Source organism: Equus asinus, chromosome 3 (genome assembly GCF_041296235.1).
Source record: "Equus asinus isolate D_3611 breed Donkey chromosome 3, EquAss-T2T_v2, whole genome shotgun sequence".
Lineage (NCBI taxonomy): Eukaryota > Metazoa > Chordata > Mammalia > Perissodactyla > Equidae > Equus > Equus asinus.
In genome coordinates, this window is record NC_091792.1 from 71238261 (window position 1) to 71261926 (window position 23666).

The window sequence follows — 23666 nt, forward strand, 5'->3', positions numbered from 1 at the left end:
TCATTTTCTATTTATCAGCCTCTTTCATTCACAGCAGATAGGTTCCAGAGGTCCTGAAAACATCTGAAACAAAGGCGGCTATAGAACACCTGTAGCAACTCTCAACCCTGGGTGAAAGTGCAGTGTGCTAGAGTGGCGTCTTGAAAAGAGCGCGAGAGGACAGCCTGACAGACAGAGGGTACAAAACATGGGCCCCGTCCCTTTAACACGAGGGTTGGCTCACAATGCTGGTTACAATGTTCAAAACTGTGAATCAAAGAGGTGCATTATTATGTCATATATTTGCTCGTTGTTATTGCTTTTCTGATTAGAAGATAAAAAGTCACTTTAGGTAAATTCCATTTAATTTAATATTTATTTTCATTTTATATCCAGATGTCACATTTTCTACATTAAAATGTAATCATGCTGACTCCCCCACCCCTACACCCTCAGAGAAAAAAATGAAGAACTTTACATAATTTGAAAGATGGAATGCACAGAGTAGAGAAGTTGCTATTGCACCCAAGTAATGAAGAGCACAAAGAGACCAAACAGTAGACATGGCAGAAGTGCACTGAAGCAGCTCAGGGCTCACAACTGGAAGAAGCAGGATTAAAAGGCTAAAGCTTTTAAATGCTATCACTTGAGCCACAAGATTACCCTGAAAAGGCAGACATAGGTCAGAAAGCAGGACCAGATAGGGGAGTTTTCAAAGGCTGCTCTCTAACAGGGCTTAAAATATTCATACACAGAAGAGCTTTCTCCTCCCCTTCAGCATCTGGTAAGCACTTTAGAAACTTAAACCACTGTTAGCATGTCCGAATGTTGAACACATAGAGGTTTTTCTTTCTTCCTTTTTTAATATACCCTAACTCTTTCTAAGCAACAATTCAATTAGTTATTTTAATTATGATTCTTCTGCATGGAAACCCAGTAAGGATCATCAAGACATAGCATCTTGCTACTATCAGATCAATGCCAGCTGTGCAAAAGCTGCATGATTCTGTTACTCAGAGGGAGGGAGAAGAGTAAGACACAGGCACCCCAACTCATACGCACTAAAGAGGAAAAGGAAACTCCTTTTCTAATCTAGTCATTAAGTAGGACAGAGCAGGTGGACAGTAAAAAGCATCTGCTTAGAGCAGAGCACAGACTTGGGGGCACACCACAATCCAAACCCAAATGCTCATCAAAGCGCCTCTGGGCTCTTCCTAGACGAAGCTTCTTCAGACCTGGTCCCTCCCCTAATCTGGAGATCAAAGCACTGTAACTTCAGATAGTGACACTCTTGAGGAAGTGCAGAAGGAAGATCTAGGAGACCCAAATAATAGGACATGATTAGACAAGTGACTACAGCAGTGTGTACAAATCCACGCATCAGTAAGACTTCAACTCCGCCCCAGAAGCTACTTTAAACAAAGCACTGAAGATCCAGATTTTCTCAATGGGATATTTTAAAGTCTGTTAGCAGTTTAAAACATTGCAACACCGGCAAAATATGTTACCTGTTGTTTTTAATTACAGGGTAACACAGTAAACACTAACACAAAAGGTGGGGATGAGGGAGTGCAGAAGGAATACAGAAAATAGGACCAGTACTTCACAACAGGATCGAGCCAGCGATGAAGCAGCAGCTAATGTTTTGCAGAGTCTCGAGGGTAAAACTCGCTCAGGGTGCTCTGAGGGATTCTCTTCAGCATTTCTTTGGGGAAGATTCGGAGCAGTTGCCAGCCAATGTCCAAAGTCTCATAGACAGTGCGGTTTTCGTAAGGACCTTACAAAAAATTGAGAATGAATGAATAAAGGCAAACTTCTTCCAACTTACCAGTGTTATTCAGGATTTATTCTGTATATGACTAGCACCGTGAGCATGAAATATACAAAAGACAAGAGACAAAGGAGTTAGGTCTCCAAGACCGGATGCAACTGAAGGTGGAGGGTACAGACAAGGCATCAGAGAAAACGGAGAGGCCTGGAGGCTAGGGATGGTGTCAGTCTGTATGTGTATATGTGTGTGCGTGCGCACATGTGTGTAGCTTTTCTGACAACTGGGTAGGATCTAAATACCTTGAGCAGTGGAAACCCAGACCCAGGGTTTTGTCCAGAGAGTAGTGAGAAAAGCAGAGGAAGGCTCACAGAGACACGCAGGAAGCCTTAAATGCCAACTGAGCACCCGAATAGGCCAGCAGCTTTCAAAGTTGTTGTTTTGATTATTTTTAATAACAGAATCATCCTTACCCTGCAAATAAATCTCATTTCTTAACTAAGGAATCAGTGTATTGGAGTTCTGGATTCTTTTCTCTACCAGAACTTCCTTTCTATCTTTTTAAGGTATTTAGGTTCTGCATAAAACAAAAAAACAACACCCCAACAATCATATATATTTTAGGGATTTTAATGTTAATAAAAAATCTATCACATGCATAGAAAAGTATACAAAATCCTATGTGTATAGCTTGATGCATTATTCCAAAATAAACACATCTGTTCTAAGTATCACCAAAGTCAAGAACAGAGCATTACAGGGAGAGACCAAGCAAAACAGTTTGAAAACCCTACATATGCTATGTGATGAAAACCAATACAGACTTTTAGCAGAGGGACAATCAATAAAATGAGTTCTAAGTTGACTCTTGCAATGGTACAAAGGCAGTCAGGGACACTGGTGAAAAAGCTGGCATTAACAGCCAGGGCTGACAGGATAAAGGTCTGAACTGGGTCTTAAGACTCAAAGAACGGTCAGAGATCAGTAGCTTCAACATCACCCAGGAACTTGTTGAAATAGGGAATCTCTGGCCCCACCCAGATCTAGTGAATCAGAATCTGCATTTTAACAAGATCCCCAGTTCATTAAAAGAGCATACTAAAATTTGAGAAACACTGGCCTAAGGGACTGTAATGGGAATGAAAACAGAAGAGGATAAGATATTTCAAAAGGGAACACTACAAATTAGCAAATATTTGATCACTGTGGAAAGAAGGTTAAGAATTATGCTCCATCGCTGAGCTTGGGCTAACTAGGACATGCTCACGTCAGAGGCAGCCAGGAACTGAAAAGGGAATTGCTGGGCAGGTGATCAGTTGGGAAAAAACTCTTTTTCTGACCAGGCTCAGGCTGACGGGTTGGTGGCATAAACAAAGGTAACCCAGCCGGAGGTGTAGGATTAGAGCTTCAGAAAGAGGGTAGGGATCACACACAGGGATTTACTCAAGAGCATGGGGAAAAGGCAAAGCCAGGGGGAAAAAGTACAGAAAGAAAAAGTAACTAAGCCTTTGGGAACACAAACAATTAAGAAGTAGGAAGATAAGAAACCAGAAAAGGAGATGGAAACAGATGAGTAAGTCCAAAACCCCCAACACCAGAGGAGATCCTTACAGAAAGGTGAGGAGGAAGGAGAAGTGGCAACGGAGGTGGGAGAGCAGAAGCCCAGGTGTAAGGAAGGGAAAAATAAGATGGGAGCTAAATAACTGGATTGTGGAGTTGAATGCAGAAGGGAAGGAAGGAGAGGGCTCAGTGCAAAGACACCTCAGGCGGATGGAAGAACTTCTTCTCTAATCACAAGGAAAATCAGGGACCAATGCAAATTCACTCAGACTGGAGAGAAGTCTTCAACGCTACATAAGGCTGTTTATGTTTCTAAGAAAACAGTCATCTTACCCTGAGCAATAAAGTTCCTCTCAAACTTCTGCAGAAACTCCAAGTAAAGAAGATCATCAGAGGTAAGGGCTTCTTCTCCAACTACGGCTTTCATGGCTTGTACATCCTTACCAATAGCATAGCATGCATACTAAAGAGAAAAAGGTTTTACATGAACAGAAATGAGAGTTCATAAATGTTAACAGTCATCAGGGCTACGTAAATGTACTGCTGTAGCTATCTTCATAAGAGACCACAGAAGGAATTTCACATGATTTACAAACACAGTCCACATAAATACAGTTCATGTGTGAAGTTCTACTCAAGAAAAGTATTTGGGATATCAGTAAATTTCCCATTTCTACTTTAAGGTCAAAAGTAGTTTTCTTTATTTGTGCTTGGTGTACAACCTCATATGACTATAGAAACCAAGGATTTCATAAAATACATAAAGCTGTATCCCTTACAGTGTTCTGGTGTTGCTTAATATGCTAAGCAAGAAATAAGCATATCTTTTCAGGAATATAATTATTATTAAGCTTACTAATAAAAACTTAAAATGACCTTATGGCTTAGTTTTTTATTTAAAGATTACTTTGTATAGCACTAGACATGGGTTTCAAGAATGATTTTTAATCTTGGTCATCAGCATCTATCCTTATTAAAAAAGACTGCTTGGTTCTAATGAATGTTTATACTAAACATGAAGCCTATACTAAAATCCTACTGGGATAGGGGAGAAGAAAAGCAATACAGGAGAAAAGACAAGAGCAGCAGAAAGAATGGACTAAGAAAGGTATTTGTCTCTTTACCCACCACCTTTCAGAGCTACGTACCAGCTGGTTAGACACATCGGCATGATCCTTCCTGGTCATACCTTCTCCAATAGCAGACTTCATCAACCGGGATAACGAGGGCAGCACATTAATAGGTGGGTAAATCTTGGGTAGAATGGGAGGATAAAAAATATTACATTTACGTACAAAATTAATGTGTTTAAGTATAAAACTAAGTACAGAGCTTTCCTTGTAGTAAAGAAGCATTCTAAAACTCATTGTCCCTTAAATACATAAAACGGCCGCAGTGGTTTCGTAGAGGAGTTCTACTATCTTTTCTTGGTAAGAAAAGGAAGCAAGAAACACTTTATGGCATATTTTTTGAAAATCAATTCCAAAAAGTACAATCTCCAAAAACAGTACAAGATTATATTGAAAAACTGAATTTTCAACATCTGCCTACACTATCAAATCTAAATCGTCTTCTGAACTCTGACTCATAAAATCACATACAAAATAAAAAGATTAATAACAATTCCACCTGAAAGCTAATTTTAGAAGCAGGCATCTATTACAGAACCATCAAAAATCTGTTTTTGATTATTCATCCATAAAAAAGAATGAAATCTCGCCATTTGCAAAAACATGGATGGACCTTGGGAGCATTATGCTAAGTGAAGGAAGTCAGACAGAAAAAGATAAACACCATATGATCTTACTTGTTAAGTGAAATCTAAAAAAACAAAAACCAAAAAAAGTTGAGCTCACAGATATAAAGAACAGGGTGGGGGGTAGAGGTGGGCAAAATGGGTGAAGGGAGTCAAAGGTACAAACTTCCAGTTATAAGATAAGTTCCAAGGACATGAGGTACAGCATGGTGACCACAGTTAATAATGCATACTGTATTGCGTATTGAAAGTAGCTAGGAAAGCGGATCTTGAAAGCTCTCAGCACAAGAAAAACAAATTTGGAACTACGTATGGTGATGAATGTTAACTGGACTCACTGTGGTGATCATTTCACCTTATATACAAATACCAAATCATTATGTTCTATACCTGAAACTAATATAATGTTACGTCAATTATGCCTCAATGAAAAATAAAACAGAAAAAAAAGTTTCTGTATTAATAATGACATTAGTAGCTTATACCATTAATGGAACAGAATACCTAAAAAAGTTCTTTGAGAGAACTGACTCCATTTTAGGCACAATAAAGAAAGTGGAAATTTATTCTTAATTCTGGCACCTTATCCACACCAGGATTTTAGTATCCCGAAATGACAATTTTATAGCCACATTAAAAATGATTCAAGGGGCCGGCCTGGCCACTGGTTAAGTGCGCATGTTCTGCTTCTTGGCGGCCCAGGGTTCGCTGGTTCGGATCCCAGGTGCGGACTTGGCACCACTTGGCAAAAGCTATGCTGTGGTAGGCGTCCCACATATAAAGTAGAGGAAGATGGGCATGTATGTTAGCTCACGGCCAGTCTTCCTCAGCAAAAACAGGAGGATTGGCAGTAGTTAGCTCAGGGCTAATCTTCCTCAAAAAGAAAAAGATTCAAGTTGATATTTTCTAAACAAAATAATTCCTAAGGGCAAAGTGAAAGTCACAAACTGAAGAGTAGATTTGTAAGCTTTACAGCACTGCTCAAATGTCAAATACCTGTCTGTTGTGTAGCTGTCTGTCCACATAGATCTGCCCTTCTGTAATATACCCAGTCAAGTCAGGGATGGGGTGAGTGATATCTGCCAGAGAAAGACATCCGATGTTAGTTAAAGTGTCCATCTCATATAACAAACCCACAGGAAGTCCATCTGCATCACTTACAGTATTACCTAAAACACTGCTATATAAAATAATTTTTCTGTGATGACGAGAAGTTCTGTAACTGTGCTGTCCAATATGTAGCCATTAGCCAAATGTAGCTACTGAGCATGTAAAGTGTGGTTAAGGTAACTGAAAAGCTTCATCTCAAGTTTTACCTAATTTTAATTAACTTTAGAATTCAAACAGCCAAACGTGGCTAGATTACCATATAGGACAGTTGAACTTACTAGGCTGCAGCAGTCAGATATATGTTAGCACGTGACATAAATTTAGCGGCATTCATAAAAAGTACTATTTCTCTTACCAAAATAGAAATAAAATCCTGTTTTAAACACAAAGTTCTCTTGCAGAGATTTGCCAATGTGATGTATACCGAGAGCACATTTTTAGTTCATAAGCTATCTCAGATGGATATGCAACATGTCAACATGGAAAACAGAGATGCTAGACATGTAGAGAGACATCATGCAGTCAGCGCCAAAAAGATCACACAAAGCAAGACATTTTTAAGTGTGTCAAATTACATAAAGTAATTTTGCAGCTACTTCCTTGGAACAAATCATTTTCATGTCAGAGGCAGTAGAGGGTACCAGTTAGTGTGAATTATGAATTCAGACTGCCAGTTCTAAAGCTATGACGTCCTACCCTTGACTGACAGACGACTGGGACTCCCTGTGCCTCCGATTAGAGCCTCTCCCTCGAAGCTGCTATGAGGTTGGAACGAGTCAGTATTTACAAAGCACTGGGAGCAGTGCTCGACTGTATGAGTTGCTACTGTTCTGAAAACACCCTGTAAAGAGCTTTCTGAAAACTGCGATAGGACAAGCAGGCGGTAATATAAGAGGAGCGCCACGAGTCTCACCCAGCAGGCCCGAGCATGCGCTCAGGCACTGCACTGCATGCTTTCACACACACAGCAGAAGAAACGGACCTTTAACCAGCCTCTGGTGAGCCTTTTGCCTCTAACGCCCTGTGGTACTTAGTATTTGTGCTCTTCATCTGGCACACAAGCTACCCTAATATTATTGGCGCACACACATAAAAAACATCCAACTAGGTGGAGTAACCCAATAAATCTTTTTTAAATTCCTTATATCTAGACCAGTGTCCTGCAAACAGTAGGTACCCAACAGTGTCTAACAAATGAAAATTAAAAATTTAAATTACAAAGAAAATTGTTTTTTCCTTCCACAAAAGGATAATGATAATTATGGGTAGTTTTCAATGAAAAACTTTATTTAGGCATAAATAACTAGTTAAGGTAAACTCTTGGAGGATAAACTCTCAAAAAAATTTCAACGCAAAAAGGTAGATGGTCTTCTCTCTTAGAATGATTAGGTCTGCTATAATCTAAAGACCAGAGACTTACCATCGTTAGGCATGGTGAGAATAGGGATCTGAGTAATAGAGCCATTTCTGCCTTCCACGCGACCAGCCCGTTCATATATTGTGGATAAATCTGTGTACATGTAACCTGGGAAACCTCGTCGACCAGGAACTTCTTCCCGGGCCGCTGAAACCTGACAATAAGTCAAGGAGGAGACTATCACATACCAGAAGATGATTCATTTTAAATATTGTCTCTAAGAGATGATTTAGAAAAATCTAGCAACACAAGTTCAAATTATTCTGCAACAAAAAAGGTTGACAATCTGGGACCAGAAGTTTTTTGCTAAAATCATACTGCCGTAATGCAAATCTTGAAATAGCTTGCTAGAAGAAAATCTGCTGGCAATTTTAAAAATCAAAGGAAGTTAATTTTAAAACTAAGAACATTCTTAGTTCACAAGATTCATTTCAAGCTATGGATTTTACCATATTTATGTAAGCTAATCCTGAAAAGGTCAAAAGAGAAGGAAATATATACCAGGAATCACTGATGCACTTTACACACATTATTTAATTCAATCATGACAACAACCCTATGAGGAAGGTGATGTGGTTAACCCTGATTTATAGCTGGAGTCAAGGGTCAGATAAATAATTTGCCAAGATCACAGAGGCAGGAATCCATTCACTGCACAACATAAGAATAGTAATAGGGGTTGGCCCCGTGTCTGAGTGGTTAAGTTTGTGTGCTCTGCTTCAGGGGCCCAGGGTTTCGCTGGTGTGGATCTTCGGCACGGACATGGCACCACTCCTCAGGCCATGCTGAGTCAGCGTCCCACACAGCACAACCAGAGGGACCTACAACTGGAGTACACAACTATGTATTGAGGGACTTTGGGGAGAAGGAGGAGAAAAAACCAATAGTAATAATGGTCTTTCTCTTGGAGCCATGTACACTAGAACACAGGAGTACATATTCACATACAGCTACCAAGAGCCCAACTTTCAAGTGCTACTCTGGCCCCTCCAAAAGAGTACGCACAGCAGGGCTCCCCCAAAGCATGGGCTACACACCGGCTTCACCAATGGCAACGAGGTGACAGAAAGCAAGATGAGCATTTAGAAAACTTTAATGGCAATTTGGCAGAATTTTATGTCTCTTGAATCTAATAAGAAAAAAATCTTGGCTTGTAAATTGTTAATCTTTTTTAAAAATTTCACTTTTCTATTAGCTCATTTTTATTGTATTTTAGAAAAGTATTGGGCCATGATAGATGGAGTGGGGGAGTCCTTCACTGAAAAAGCACTGCAGCAGAGAGATGGCAATGGGTCTCAGGGAACTTTAAGAAGCTAGATATTTCTACTGCAAGTTTCTTCACAAGTCTTTTCCATTTTTTACATGCTTAACATAATGGTAACTCACTCAACATTTCAGTAACTTGCATTAGAACACCCCCCCCAAACTTCTGCTGGGTGATTACTGCTGGAATCTTAATACTGTTCCTAAATAAACAGAGTTTTCTGAAGGAAAAAGTTCTAAAGAGGGTACTGCCAGAGTATGGTCTTGTATTTATTTAAATACTAACATCACTAAATTAAATTCTGAAAAGTGTTATAATTGACAGTCTGGACAGAGACAGAACTTTCTGGGAGAGTAAATGAATAGATGACTTGCATCATCATTTACTCTCTTTTAGAATGAAGTCTTAATCTATGGTGACAGTGACAGTATGATAACTAGGCTAATAATTTAAATCTCATCCTCTATAATCATTTCAACGAAGTTGACAAACAGAAAAGAAGTTGTATTTTCCTTTCTGATTAATTAAGGTATTCTTCTAATATATGAGCAATGAAGTTTAAAAAACATGATTAAAGAAAAGGAAAGACTTGCAAAGGGACAAGATAACCCCAAAATTAATGCATTTTAATTGAGAAAACAATTACCTCTCGAAGCGCTTCCGCATAAGAGCTCATGTCTGTTAGGATGACCAGCACATGTTTCTCACACTGATAGGCCAGAAACTCGGCTGTGGTCAGAGCCAAGCGAGGAGTGATAATCCGCTCAATACTGCAAGGGAACATCGAGTCCTAAGTCACTCAAGCAAAAAGGCCAAAAACAAAACAAAATGCTCTGCAAATAACAGTACAGTCCTCCTTTTTAAAGTTTTAAATTAACTGAAGGTAAAGCAATTATTACTTTAAAGTTCTTAAGTAAGGTAGGGTTATTTTATGGACTGACATAATAAGAATTCCTTAGTGCTACAAGTTAAATTGACTATTTTATAAATGCCCCATAATTACTCAGAACTATATAGTTCTCAAAACTGGGAGAGACAGGGGAGGAGGGAAGATACAGAGGCCAGATTTCTCAGGTAAGAGGAAAATATCATTCATTGAGCATGGACTCTGTGCTAGGTAATTTGTATGTATTACCGCATTTAATATGCACAACAACCCTGTGAGACAAATATATTTGTCACATTTTATGAAAGAGGAAAACGAGCTCCAGAGCCTAAGTGATTTGCCCAAAGCCAAATAACTAGCAAGAAGCAGAGCTGCAATTTCAATACAGTTATCTCACTCTTAGGCCCATGTTGCTTTCATTATAACATTTTACACCTCCCTAGTCTTAGGTGACATTTTTGACCAGAAATAGCTCTATTTACTTACGTTGGGTCATTAGCCAAGTTCAAAAAGAGGCAGACATTGTCCATGGAGCCATTTTCTTCAAAGTCAGATTTGAAGAACCGGGCAGTTTCCATATTTACCTAAATAGCAATGACTTCATCAGTGCTAGGAGAAGAAAAATTCTCAATATTTATTTCAGATGAAGGCCAAGCTAGAGAACTGCACTGTTCCTTCTTTAAACCTTTTCACAAAAGCCAACAGAGTAAGCAGCTAGCTTTGGGCACAAAGGGTATTATTCTTACAATTCACAATCAAATGCTAAATTTTAATCCCTAGTTTGCCCAAAATGCTAAGTGGCAACTTCTCTACCTAGAGATAAATTCAATGATATATGTATAGTTTTCTACACTGTTCTACTAACATAGGCAATTAATTTTATATTTCATACTAAAACAGAAAAACCTATACTTACACCCATAGCAGCAAAGACAATTGCAAAATTTTCTTCACTGTAGTCCACTACATCTTTGGATTTCTTTACCAAACCAGCCTGGCGACAGATTTGAGCTGCTATCTGATGAGGAGGACAAAAGAAGTGAGGCGAAATCTAAAATAACATTTCTATAATAAAATGTCCTTTATCCTAAACTTTTTGGAATTGTAATTATAAATGAAACTGGGATGTTTTAAGGGACTTTACCCAAAAAAACTACTTTGTACTTTCTGTAAAGATTTGTAAGAGAAAGCAAGAAGACAGATATCATGCATGGATAAAGAATCAATGTAATTGGATTACATTTATGTCGAAAACCCTGTATTTGGTTTCTCAATAACAGTGAAGCATTTGGAAATTCTTCCTTATTAAATTTCATACCTAAAAGATCCCATTTCTCACCTCGTTGTGTGGTAAGCCAGCAGCAGAGAAGATAGGAATTTTCTGCCCCCTAGCAATACTGTTCATGCCATCTATGGCCGAAATGCCGGTCTGAATCATCTCCTCTGGGTAGATTCGACATTGAGGATTGATTGGCTGGCCTAATGCATTTCCAAAAGGGAAAATTTTAATACACCTCTACATTAAGACTAGAACCATTTCTGGGGCTGGCCTAGTGGCACAGCAGTTAAGTTCGCGTGCTCTACTTGGGCGGCCCGGGATTCACAGGTTCGGATCCCAGGTGCAAACCTACACACCACTCATTAAGCCATGCTGTGGCGGCATCCCACATACAAAATAGAGGAAGACTGGCACAGATGTTAGCTCAGTGACAATTTTCCTCAAGCAAAAAGAGGAAGATTGGTGACAGATGTTAGCTCAGGGCCAACCTTCCTCACCAAAAAAAGGGAAACAAAAATACGTATGTTAAAAAAAAAGACTAGAACCATTTAAAACATTTCTTTCTACTCTTTAAAAATTCGTTTTGAAATCTGAAAGTGTTTAAATATTTTCTCAGTAGTCTTTTGTAGACTCACAAAATATATGGTAGCAGAACGCAAGTTCCTAAAGTGAAATAAAGGTACAGCAAATAAGAAAGAAATCTTAAGTTCAAAGCCATGCTTTTGGTATTTACATTTCAGATGTACCCTGTGATATTTTACAATATCTTAAGATATTTTATTTAACATTTTAAGATGATCTCTAGGAAATATAAATTTATTAATAAAATAATTAATTAAACATGGAGCATGTTGGTTATCAACTTAAAGTACCATAAAAATCACTATCTAGCAAAGGTATAAGATAGATAGATAGAGGCTATTTTCCCTAAAACACGGAAATCCATTTCCTGCCCCTACCCATGATGTCAAGGAAGTCTTCAGCCAGTACCACAGGACCTCTGTCAATGGGTTTTCCTGATCCATTGAATACTCGACCTGTAAACAGTAACAAGTAGTAGAGAGTAGACAATGACCCAAATAGTCATAATTTTCAAAGAGATTTTATGGAAATATGTTGAAAAGGAAACAGATCTCTGCCCAGAATGAATAAAACTATTCGTTACCAAGCATGTCCTCGGACACTGGCGTTCGGAGAATATCCCCAGTAAACTCACAGGATGTTTTCTTGGCATCTATACCTGAAGTCCCTTCAAACACCTATCAAGAAAGAGACGTAATCAGAAGGATAAAAGAAATTTAGATCTGAAGCACTTAAGTTCTATTTGTCTGTTAAACAACCCTTATAAAGTAAAATACATAAAAGTATACTATTTTTTTTTTTAAAGATTTTATTTTTTCCTTTTTCTCCCCAAAGCCCCCCGGTACATAGTTGTGTATTCCTCGTTGTGGGTTCCTCTAGTTGTGGCATGTGGGACGCTGCCTCAGCGTGGTCTGATGAGCAGTGCCATGTCCGCGCCCAGGATTCGAACTAATGAAACACTGGGCCGCCTGCAGCAGAGCGCGCGAACTTAACCACTCGGCCACGGGGCCAGCCCCAAAAGTATACTATTTTTAATATCAAGAACAAAGAAGTTTTCACAGGATGAACAAACTGTCCACTTCTTGACCAACGGTCACGCCTGCAGGCCAGATCCATCAAGCAAGCTAAGAATGTTTTTTACATTTTTAAAGTGTTGTTTAAAAAAAAAAAAAAAGGAAAATAAAGGAAGCATAAGAATGCGCATCAGAGACCTGAGGTGACCGCACAAAGCCTAAAAATACACTATCTGGCCCTTTACAGAAATTTTGCTGACCTCTGCTCAAGATGACTTTTTATAGGAACTGTTATTTGAGGAAACTGGCATTTCTCATAATCAGTAACATCAAAAATCAGGAATCACAGGAGACAATATAAAGAAACACACTCAGATCTTGTTTTGGTTTCATCCCATAAACTGAATCCCTGCTTTTCATCTCTCCTTATCTGCTTCATTTTATCCATTTAAAAAAAGTCACTTTACCAGTCTAGTGAGTGAGAATGGATATAGGTGGCTGATATTTGGCAAGAAAACATGCAAAAATAATTTCCCCCCCACAGCCAGTAACCAATCTCTAAAGATATACTTATTCAATGATCACTAGAAAACACAAATGGGGTTCCCTGTTTTTGTGATTAGGGAAGAGTTCAACAGCCCAGGTTTTGAAAGTGATACTTACCTGAACCACTGCTTTGGAACCACTAACTTCTAGAACTTGCCCACTTCTCTTCGTGCCATCAGGTAATGTCAAGTGGACAATCTCAGCATATCTGGGAAACTAAATAGGAAAAAATAAAGGATCGCAACCAACATTTTAAAAGCTCTCCAAAATACTGTTTATCACAGCATGTATGCATGTACAGTCTCCCAACTTTCCAACACACACAGGCATATACCAAGAGTTTATAATATCCCCAGAGAGTTTAAGTCCTTAAAACACTCATCACTGGCACATATACTGGCAAACATAGCAGAAGGGACAGAGACAAGGGTCTTAAATCCACGAACATACAGCAATTAAATTTTTTCCCCTCTGTGCACATGTTTTAAAGTTTTGAGATTATACAAAGGCACAAAACTTACAAATAACCATGTTCCTGCTACTCAGAACTGATGTTTGCTTCTGGGCTGGGTATTTAACCATCTGTGTGCTTTGGGCAAAGGAGGACAAAACACAACTAAATAACAAAATAATGCTAACGTTCCCTCCGCAATCCAATTCTCCCAGATACGTATTCCTCTAATCCACTTTTAATATTTTAAAATGTATGTTTCCAAAAATATACCATAGTGGTTTATTTACATAAACGGCAACATACTAAATATATCATCCTACAAACTTTTTTTTTGTTTTGGACCTGTCATGACAATATTTACCTTATTTTATCATAATCTATTGAAAGAAACATCACTATTTTGTGTGAAGGAAAACACCTGCCAATTAAACTACAATGTACAACTGATTGTAAGACACTTTATTTTGGAGATGCTATTATATGAATAAATGGGCATCTTAGAATTAATCTTAAAACAGAATAGATGTGGTTAAAATAAAATCAAATGACACCACATTTTATCCAGCTGCTCTTCTATCAATTGACTTCAAGGTTCTTCCAAATTTACACTCCTACAAACAGCTGCAATGAATTTTCACACATGTGGCTCCTCATGAAAGTATGCCCAATTTCCCTGAGGTATTCGGTAAGCTAGTGGTGAAAGGCTGTGCCCATTTTCTGCCAAATTACTCTGAAAAGGAACTGTATTAACTTACAATCTCCCTAGCAGTATACAAAAGTGTCTTTTCCCTACATCTTTGCCAATCTTGTATTAAATTTTAATTTTTGCCACTTGATAAAATAAAAAACAGCACCTTTTCAATTTGCATTTTTTCCTGATTCTACTAATACTGAGCATCTTTTCACGTTTACTAACAATTCAGACTTCATTCCCTATGACTGGTATTAATATCTTTTCCTTACTTTTCAACTCTTCTGCTTTTTCTTATTTGTTTGTAGGAGTTTCACAGATTCTGGATATTAATCCTTTTGCAAATATTTGGACCCAGCCTTTTAATTTTGTTTATGGTATCTTATCACACAGAGGTTTTAAAACTTTATGTAATAAAATGGCTTGTTTTCTGATTTGTGCCTTTTACATCTTCTTAAGGAAAACTTTCCAATCTGAGGTCATAAAAATGGTCTTCTATATTGTCTTCTAAAAGGTTTTTCATATTTGGGTCTTCAATTCATCTGCATTCATTTATAGTATGCAATTTTATTTTACTCATTTTTATTCTTTTTTCATATAGGAAGCCAAATGCCCCAACAATACTGAGTAGCAGAAAATGTCCCCCACTGACTTGTAATGTAGCCTTCATCATTCACCAAGTTGAATTCTAAGGAGGTGAGGGAAGTTGGTCTCAGGGTTCTTAATTCTGCTCCACTGATATATCTGCGTATTCCTGCACCAAATCTTTACTCTTAATTACTCTATCTCTAATTGATTTTGTTACCTGGAGAGATTAAGCATCTTTGCTATTCTGAGTCTTTTCATTTATGAACATGGAATTCCACTTATTTTAAGTTTTCTTTTATGTCTTTCAACAACATGTTAGAGTTTTCTGTAACTAGTTACAATTATTCTAATTAGTTACTTCTGGCATATAGAACACTATTGATTTCTGTAGACTGATCCTTGTATCCAGGAACTCAGTTTTCACACCATTGTGTCCAACAGTTTGTCTGGTGAATGATTTGGGTTTTTTCTTCACTTAATCATACCACCAAGAAATGACGACAGCTGAGACTTTTCTTGTCTAATCTCTTTATTCCCACAGCACTGGTTAGGTTCCAACTACAAAGATGGAGAGTAGTGGTGACAACAGGCATCCTCATCTTGTTCTTGATTAAATGAGAATGTTTCTAGAGACTCTCCTTAAGTATGGTGTCTGCTGTAGGTAATGACGGACATCCTTTAAGAGGTTAAAAGTTTGTTTTATCTTTATTTCTAAGAGGCTTTTTAAAGAAATGAGTAACTTTATCAGATATTTTTTTCTGTATTTAATGAGAAGAGAATAAGCTCTTTCAAGTTTGAATGAGCTGAACTGTACTGATATATTTTCTAATATCAAATCATCTTTGTGTTACTAGAATAAATTCTACTTTGGCATAATTCTGTTGATTTCTTACATAGTTATTTTTCCTAATATCCAATATATGAGTGTATTTTATTAAGAATTTTGAAATCTGTGCTCATAAGTGAGAACAGCTATATCTTTCTTTTCTAGCACTACCCTTTGTCTGGTTTGGGTCAAAGACGTACAACTCATAAAATGAGCTGGGGAGCAGTCACCATCATCTTCTATTCTGACATAATTTGTGTAAGATTATCTGTCCCTCGAATTTATGTGTATGTTTGCAGTTAAAAACAAAAGCCAAAAACTAAAAACAAAAACTGAAAATCACTCTAAATCTGTAAGCCATTCTTGCAACTACATAAAATTTATGTACCAGTTTTCCTCAGCTGGAACTATAGTCCAAACAAACATTCAATGAAACTTTTTCTAGCTCTCTTACAATTACTTCCTCAAAGATGTTTTCAAAGTCCCTTCCATCACTGACTCTTACAGCACGCACTTATCCTTCACGCCACTTACAATGAGACATGTATGTATATTACATTTGCTTCTCCACCGCACTCGGTTCCACTGGGGGAGGAGCCATGCCCATTGCTCACCACTGTATTTCTGTGTTGAGCTCAGCACTCAACACAGTTGAAATATGAATATTTTTAAAGTATTTTCAATTATATATTTAGTAATATAAAAGCTTTATACTTTAAAAATATGAGCCAAAAATTTAATCTAATAAAGAATATAGAAGAAAAATAAGAAAGAAACAAATAAAGCTTCCTATATTTCCTTCAAAAAAGTAAAAGTGCAGGCTCCATTCTTTCACCAAACATTAACTGGCACCTGCCTAACCCTTGTACAACTTGAGTGCTATATATTGAGGCTTTAAATCAAACTGCAGACTAGTATGAAACTATGGCAAGGAGGTAAGCTTACTATGTTTAATCTTGAGATTAATTTGTATAGGTTCCTTATCATATACAAAAATAGTAGCTCACTGATAAAGCTAAAGAGACAATGCCCTTTCTTTGAAGAAATGTTTTTCAATCCACTTTCTGTTTCCAGAAGGGTCACATTCTGAACAGCCTTCCATCATTACTTCTTTCAACAAACCAGTAATTGTGTGCCTTTCCCCCTCATTCACCCCAACAACAAGCAACGTAGAATTACTGTTCTAGAAAGCATATATATAAATTATATTCTCTGAAGATATTTGCTCATAGAGCTCAGGTAGGAAGCTTAGCCCAGGGTATTCAATTACAGACACTGTCATATTCTATACCTCTGTTTCTAAGATAACACTAATAGTGTTTATAATTCTTATGTATAAGTGTGGTTAAAAAAACAACATGTAATTAAAGATCCTTACAACCAACTGAATAAGTAAAAACCACTCTTTGCTTTAGAGTTTTAGTCACTGTTGAGATAATCTGTTCTTGTTTACTCATTACTTGAATACCAGTGTTAGGCCTCAAAGATAAAAGTAACAATATTTATTCACTCAAAGACCTTAAATTTAGTAGAGAAGAAAAATACTGTAACAAGTAATTATAACACACGGCAGTCTGTGACAAAAGCCATAAGACAGCATATACCTGTATAATACCCTACAGGTTATAAAACACACATAAACATTATTGGCTTTTTTCCTAATAAACCGGTGAGGTAGGATTGACTTTTTTGTTTGTTTTTTAATAATTTTTGCAGATGAGGGACTCTAGGCCACAAACAGGCTCCACAGTAGATCCAGTTCCGGAATAAGGTCTTCTGGCTTTTGATCTAAAACATTCAGACCAAGGAATGATTTAAAAATGACAAGAAAAAATGTAAAGTGTACTAAACAGGACTTAAAGCCATGTTTTTAACTTCATAAATGGTTAAACAATAATCACAGTGGTATTACCTTAACATGATCTAAGATCACTAGTGGACCATTGACTCCTGATACTGTCTTGTATGCTGCAAAGAAACACACAGTCAGCTTTAGTCAAATCGGACACAGCCTAAATGATCTCTCCATATTACCCAACAACCTCTCTACTTCATCAGGCCTATCATAATACGGAGTGCTCCAACAGCTACAAAATTTTTCACTGAATTTATAAAATATGCCTGTGCCTGTACAACTTTTCATAATCCACCCTCAACCAACCAAACCCATTTTGAATCCTTACTGAGTCAGTCACACTGTCTTAAGGACCCAGAATACAAAAACAAAGAAGGCACAAAGGGACAGAATCCCCTCAAGAGTCCCCAGTTTTATGCAGAGAAAGGGGAGGTAAGGCTCTAACAGAGGTGTGCAGAGGGCTCGTGGGCCCGCAGGACAAACTGAGCAGTTCCTCCCTCGACAAGATAAGGAAAAGTTCTACACAAGAGGGGGCACTTAGCAAAGTAGAGGGGGAAAGGCAGGGAATCCTCAACTTCAAGCAGAATGACAAAACTCACAAAGGAAATCTGAAAAAATGTAGTCTGTTAAGGTAAAAAGCCATGTTAAACGGTGCAACAAAAAACTACAGGAAAAGAGCTTGGGGCGGGGGCAGTGGAATGAAAGGCCAGAGGTCAAATACGATAAGTTTCCTTTAAAAAAAAAAAAGTCAACTGTTTCCATCAGCTTAGAGGTTTACAATTTCCACCACAAATGACACCCTGGGAATAAATTGCCACTCTGTAAGGTACTACCCAAAGCCCTCATTTTAGAAAAGGAGGTAGCTATCCTTGAACCATATCATACCTATATACACGTCAAGTACAATGGTCATTAGGTAGAAAACAGAACACTTGGGAGAGTAATTCTAACGTCAGAATTAACTAAATTTCATAATCAGAAGAGTTGAAAAAACAAATGAAATAAATATTTGAAGAAAACCGACTACAAGGCCTAAAATAATTTATAAGAAGCTATCATGCAACTGGGAATTTTTCCCTTGCTTGATTTATTAGGTCCTGAACAGAGCTTTCTGGCACTAATGTAGACTCCCAAGAATGAGGAAACCATTTAATCAACAGTCTGTCCACCTAAGGGGCTTCAGAACTTAGAAACACAGGTTCTTAGCCAGGGAGCAAGTGTCCTGGCAGCAACACTGAGACAGGGCAGCCAAGCACTATCAGGAGCCCTCGTCCTTCATACTCAAGAGACACTTAAATCCTGACACCAAACGTTTGCTTGAAAACATTTACAATTGTAATTATCTCAACAGAGGCCCCACTGTTTTAAAATAATCTAATACCCTTAAAAATAAGTCCTACCGTTAAAAAATTTCACTGTTCTCATTTTTAAAATTAAGAGTCCAAGGGGCTGGCCCCCTGGCCAAGCGGTTAAGTTTGCATGCTCCGCTTCAGCAGCCTGGGGTTTTGCCAGTTCGGATCATGGGCGCGGACAAGGCACCACTCATCAGGCCACGTTGAGGTAGCATCCCATATAGCATCACCAGAGGGAGTCACAACTAAAATATACAACTATGTACTGAGGGGTTTTCGGGAGAAGAAGAAGAAGAAGAAGAAGAACACCGGCAACAGATGTTGGCTCAGGTGCCAATCTTTGAAAAAATTTAAAAAAAAAAAAAAGAATCCAAACAATCCGTTTTTAAATGACTTCCTAGAATTGCTATGTGGAAATGCAAAGTGAGCTACATTGGAAACATGTTTTCTTACAACCCAGTTTTTAAAAATAGAGAAACACAGACCTTTTCAAAACCTTTACCTAAACAGTTGCAGATGGCAGGAGGGAGTAGGTTGGCGGGGGGAGTGGATCTAGTTTTGAGATTTACAGGTAACTCAGTTTTGAATAAAAGGCAACATCAATAAAATCCTCAGGTAATGAAATTCTCTACTTTTTCTACAAGATTGGCATCTCCTTTGAACTTCTAACCTCTACAACAATGATGGTTCAGAATCTCATGTTTAAATTCAAGGTCATTCAAAATTATTAAGTTTTGCCAGTCACGAGCAAAAGCATGACCAAGGAAAAGAAACACTAGTCAGTGCTTTTCCTGGAAAGAGTGAATCCAGTTCACTTCTAACTACAGAAGACAAGATTCTACTTCACCAAAAGCAGGCTCTACATTTGCAACAATGTACAGAGCCTTTGAAAAAGCCAGCGAATAACCATTCGAATTAATTGATTAACACTAACACCACCAATACACATTTAATAAATACCTGTCAGGAATTCTAATTTAATCTCCATAACAGATCTATGAGTTAACTTGTATTATTCCAAGTTTTAGAAGAGAAAAATGATTCTCATAAATTAAGTAACTTGTCCAAGAATCTGAACTTACATAGTCTGGTTCCAAAGTCACTTGTTCTAACTTTGTACTGCAGCTCAAACTGTAAAACTGAAGTGGTCGTTTTTTTGTGGTCACTCATAATTATCTGCAAGCCTTATATAGCTATACCACTCAAAATAATTTCAGGATCTGAAACTTTAGCTACAAAAAAATGTTATTTTTACTATTTACTGCACTAGATAATATTTCCCTTATGTCCACATTTTGTCATCGCTGCAGAACAATCTTTCTCCAATGGAGGGGAGCCATTGGGAGAGTTTAAGCAAAGAAGGGAGAGTCTCATGAAGATGCTTCAGCAGTTTTCCCTCCCTGGAAAGCATGAAATGCAGGAAGAAACCACTTCAGATACAAATCAGAGGTTAAGCAACATGCTTGTTTAAATTAAACTGACATATACAAACTAAACTGATAAATGTTACAACCCAAACTAAGTAAAAAATTTTGCCAAACTTTATACTTGGAGAGTGCTTCACACTTTTACAGAGCATCTTCAGATAGAGCACCTTATTTCAGCTTCACGCAAGGCCAACACACCCACTCTACATTACACTAAAGCTCTGAGAAATTCATTGCTAAATGGAAGAGTCAGGATTAGAACTGGTGTTTTGTTTGTTTGTTTTTTCCCTAATTCTGAAGTTGGTACTCTATGACCTTATAATATTTCTGAATTTAGTCTCCAGTATAATTAAAAAATATGGAGATGACAGTTTCTAGCACTTGGACTACAAACAGGTACTAGAAGACAGTTTATAGACAAACTATAGCTCTTTTCCATGGTAATAAAACTATTTGCAAAAAAACACCAAAAAACAAAAACAAGCAGAGAAAACGGTATCAAACACTACCTCTTATCTCTCAACAGTATTTATTCAGCCTTTTTCACCATTACCATTAACAGCCCAAGCAGAGTTGACAGTTTAGAGTAAGGCTGCCAAAGATATCAAGCTGCTTCTAAAAAATCAAAACCTGTTCACCAACAACATAAACATTTCTATTTACCAAAATAATGACCACTCATCTCTTCAAAATTTCCAGATGAACAAGAACGAGTCCAAACGAACAAGAACTTGGGTCACCTGTAGGTGATGATCCCGAACTCTGAGAACACAGCAGGTACACGTTGACATTACATATGCTGACCACGCTTTACAACCAAAAAGTCACACTGATTCTGAACTATCAGGCAGGCAATAAATATTTACGGAGTAACATTTTAAAACCAAAATCTACAAAGGTTTTAAGAGGAACATTTCGTCAGATGGCATCCTCTTCCTCCAGCAGGATGTGAGATTGTTCAACACTACTATTGCCACTTAATGATTGTGAAATTTTCAGAGAGAAAATTCGACAGCCATTACACAATAAGAGATCTAGTCCTTTGGCTTCTGCCTTATTAGCAAAACAAAAACCAGAGCAATCATCCTCTCTTGTGCAAGAACAGTAGAGACCCACATCTGAGCAGTGGGCACTAAGGGAGAGGTTCTAGAAAAAGGCAGGTGGATGATTCCTTTATTTGACTTTTCTCTGGGACTAGCTCTGCTTTATGATGGAAGAAATGTAAGGTTAGTCGATCTAGGGTCTCAAGAACAATGGAGATTATCTATTTCAAAATGTTTAGCATCCAAAAGCTCCATGTACGTTATTGAACTTTGTTCAAAGTTTAAAAGAAAAGTGTTTTTTCCTTGTGACTTCAGAAATTCAACTAAAGTGCTCAAGATTATTTCAAAACTGCATATCTCATTTTCCATTTCTTGTTAACAGCCTTATAATCTGGAAGTTGTTTTAAAACAGGATCCAGTTTGTACACTGGAATTGCCAATATCACTCCAGTCCTTCATTCAAAAAGCACACATTAAATAACTGTAACATATCACCTAAGACAGAATCATCAATCTTTACTTAGAAAAATTAAAAGGTTAATCCACATTTATTTAGAAGTAATTAAACTGTCGTCTAGAATCAAGAACGTGGCAATGTAGGAAAAAGATGATATTCAAATACACTTAGCTGTTAGCCTAAGTATATCATTTATGCTTTTTAGAATGACCCAGACACAGAAGAGGAACTCGGCCAAGCACCCCAACTCCCTTCCTCTGATTCCAACTATATTAAGAATCTATCCACCAAATCATCAGAACAAGGGGTTTAAACGCAAGTCACACAACGATTGCAAGGCAGCCTATAGGCGTCAAGCCCTGTGCCAGGCACTGAGGGGAGACAAAGGATTCCTGACCTCTAAAGCGTCCGTCTTAAGCCTCACGTTGCAATGATTTCGTCAGGAGGCATCTCATCTGGGGAAGTTCCTCAGTCACTGGCTAAGCACACAGAACGGCAAGAAAGCATGCTCGTCTGGCAGGCTGACCACCTTAACCGCGGGGCACTCTCGGAACAATGCGAATGCTTCAGCTAACACTGAATCGACACTGAATGAAATACTGCATGAAAAGGGACTACTGAGCTCTTCCCAGAGGCACCACTAATGTCTACCTGTTCTCCCCAAAGCAAAGCAAAGCACGCCAATGCAATTCATAAAGAAGAATCTGTAATAGTTAGGTATAAATTTATTGTCAAAATCTATGAGAATGGAACATTTGTCAATTTCCTGAAACACTCACTTCAGTTCACGTAAACCCCAACAGGCATTCTCTAATCCAGATAATTCCCAGTGTAAAAAGCACATCTCAGCAAACCACGGAGGCAAGTGTTTTCCTTCTTCCCCACACTGCAGTGCTGTCACATGACCCAGCGACAGATCGGGAAGGGATTAGTCAGGCTTGAGCGCCCCAGACAGAAACCCTTCATCCGAAATTCTTCTTAACCGACCAGCCACCACCAACAGGCACCCCGGCAGTCAACCAGCGCAGAGACCGCCCCATCACCTGCGGGCACGGTGCGCCCAAACGGGCCTCGCACCAGCGCCGCCCGGCTCCCCACGGCGGCCGCGCGCTCCGCCGAGGCGGCGAGCCGGGCGGCGACAGACGGGCCGCGGGCGCTGGGCAGCCGGAGCCCAGCTCTCGCGCCGCCGACCGGCGGGTCTCGAGCCCGCAGGGCCGCCCCTCCCCGGACCCAGGCGCCTCGCCGTGAAGCGGGGCCCCGAGGCCCAGCGCCGCGCGGACGGGGGCGCGTCCCTCGGCCCGACCTGCAGACGGGGCCAGCGGGGGCGGTGGCCGGGACTGCCGCTCGGTCGCGGGAAGCGCGCGGCAGCCCGGCCCAGGAACAGCTCCGGCCGGTCTCCCACCCTCGACGCCCGTCACGGAAACAGGGGCGCGCGGGCCCCCGAGACGGCGCGGCTCAGGGCGGCGCGCGAGGGGAGCCGCCGCCCGCGCCCTCTCTCCGATACTCACTGAGGCGAGGCTGGGAGAGATAGTTCCGGCCCACGGCCAGCGCCTGCTCCCGAGACCCCAGCGCAGGCCCGCCGGCGGGCACAGGCAGTTCGGGCGCGGCCCCGTTCACGATCCCCCGCATCGCCCGCAGCGCCATCTTGTCTCCTCCTTCCCACTGCCCCCCAAGCGACCCCGCGCAGGCGCAGATATAGGGGGGCGGCCGCGTACCCGGCTCCGCGCATGCGCACTGCGCAGCCCGGGCTCGCTCCGCCCCTTTCGCGGCTCCCGCCCACGGTCGCGTGACTGGCTCGGCCAGGGCGGGGCGG

At 39.4% G+C, this 23666-nt stretch overlaps 1 protein-coding gene across 1 annotated transcript; it reads right to left on the reverse strand.

Annotated features, from left to right (window-relative positions):
- Positions 1–336: 336 nt before the first annotated feature.
- Positions 337–23586, reverse strand: ATP6V1B2 (ATPase H+ transporting V1 subunit B2). The gene is made up of 15 exons (XM_014841277.3): positions 23362–23586; positions 17632–17687; positions 13278–13376; positions 12185–12278; positions 11979–12056; positions 11080–11219; positions 10657–10758; positions 10227–10324; positions 9501–9624; positions 7594–7744; positions 6060–6142; positions 4456–4560; positions 3641–3770; positions 1582–1756; positions 337–1293 (listed from the first exon to the last, which is right to left on the reverse strand). Exons 1-14 carry the CDS (start codon positions 23495–23497, stop codon positions 1617–1619), a joined length of 1536 nt encoding a protein of 511 aa, XP_014696763.3. The 5' UTR covers positions 23498–23586; the 3' UTR covers positions 337–1293; positions 1582–1616.
- Between the last annotated feature and the right edge of the window lie 80 nt (positions 23587–23666).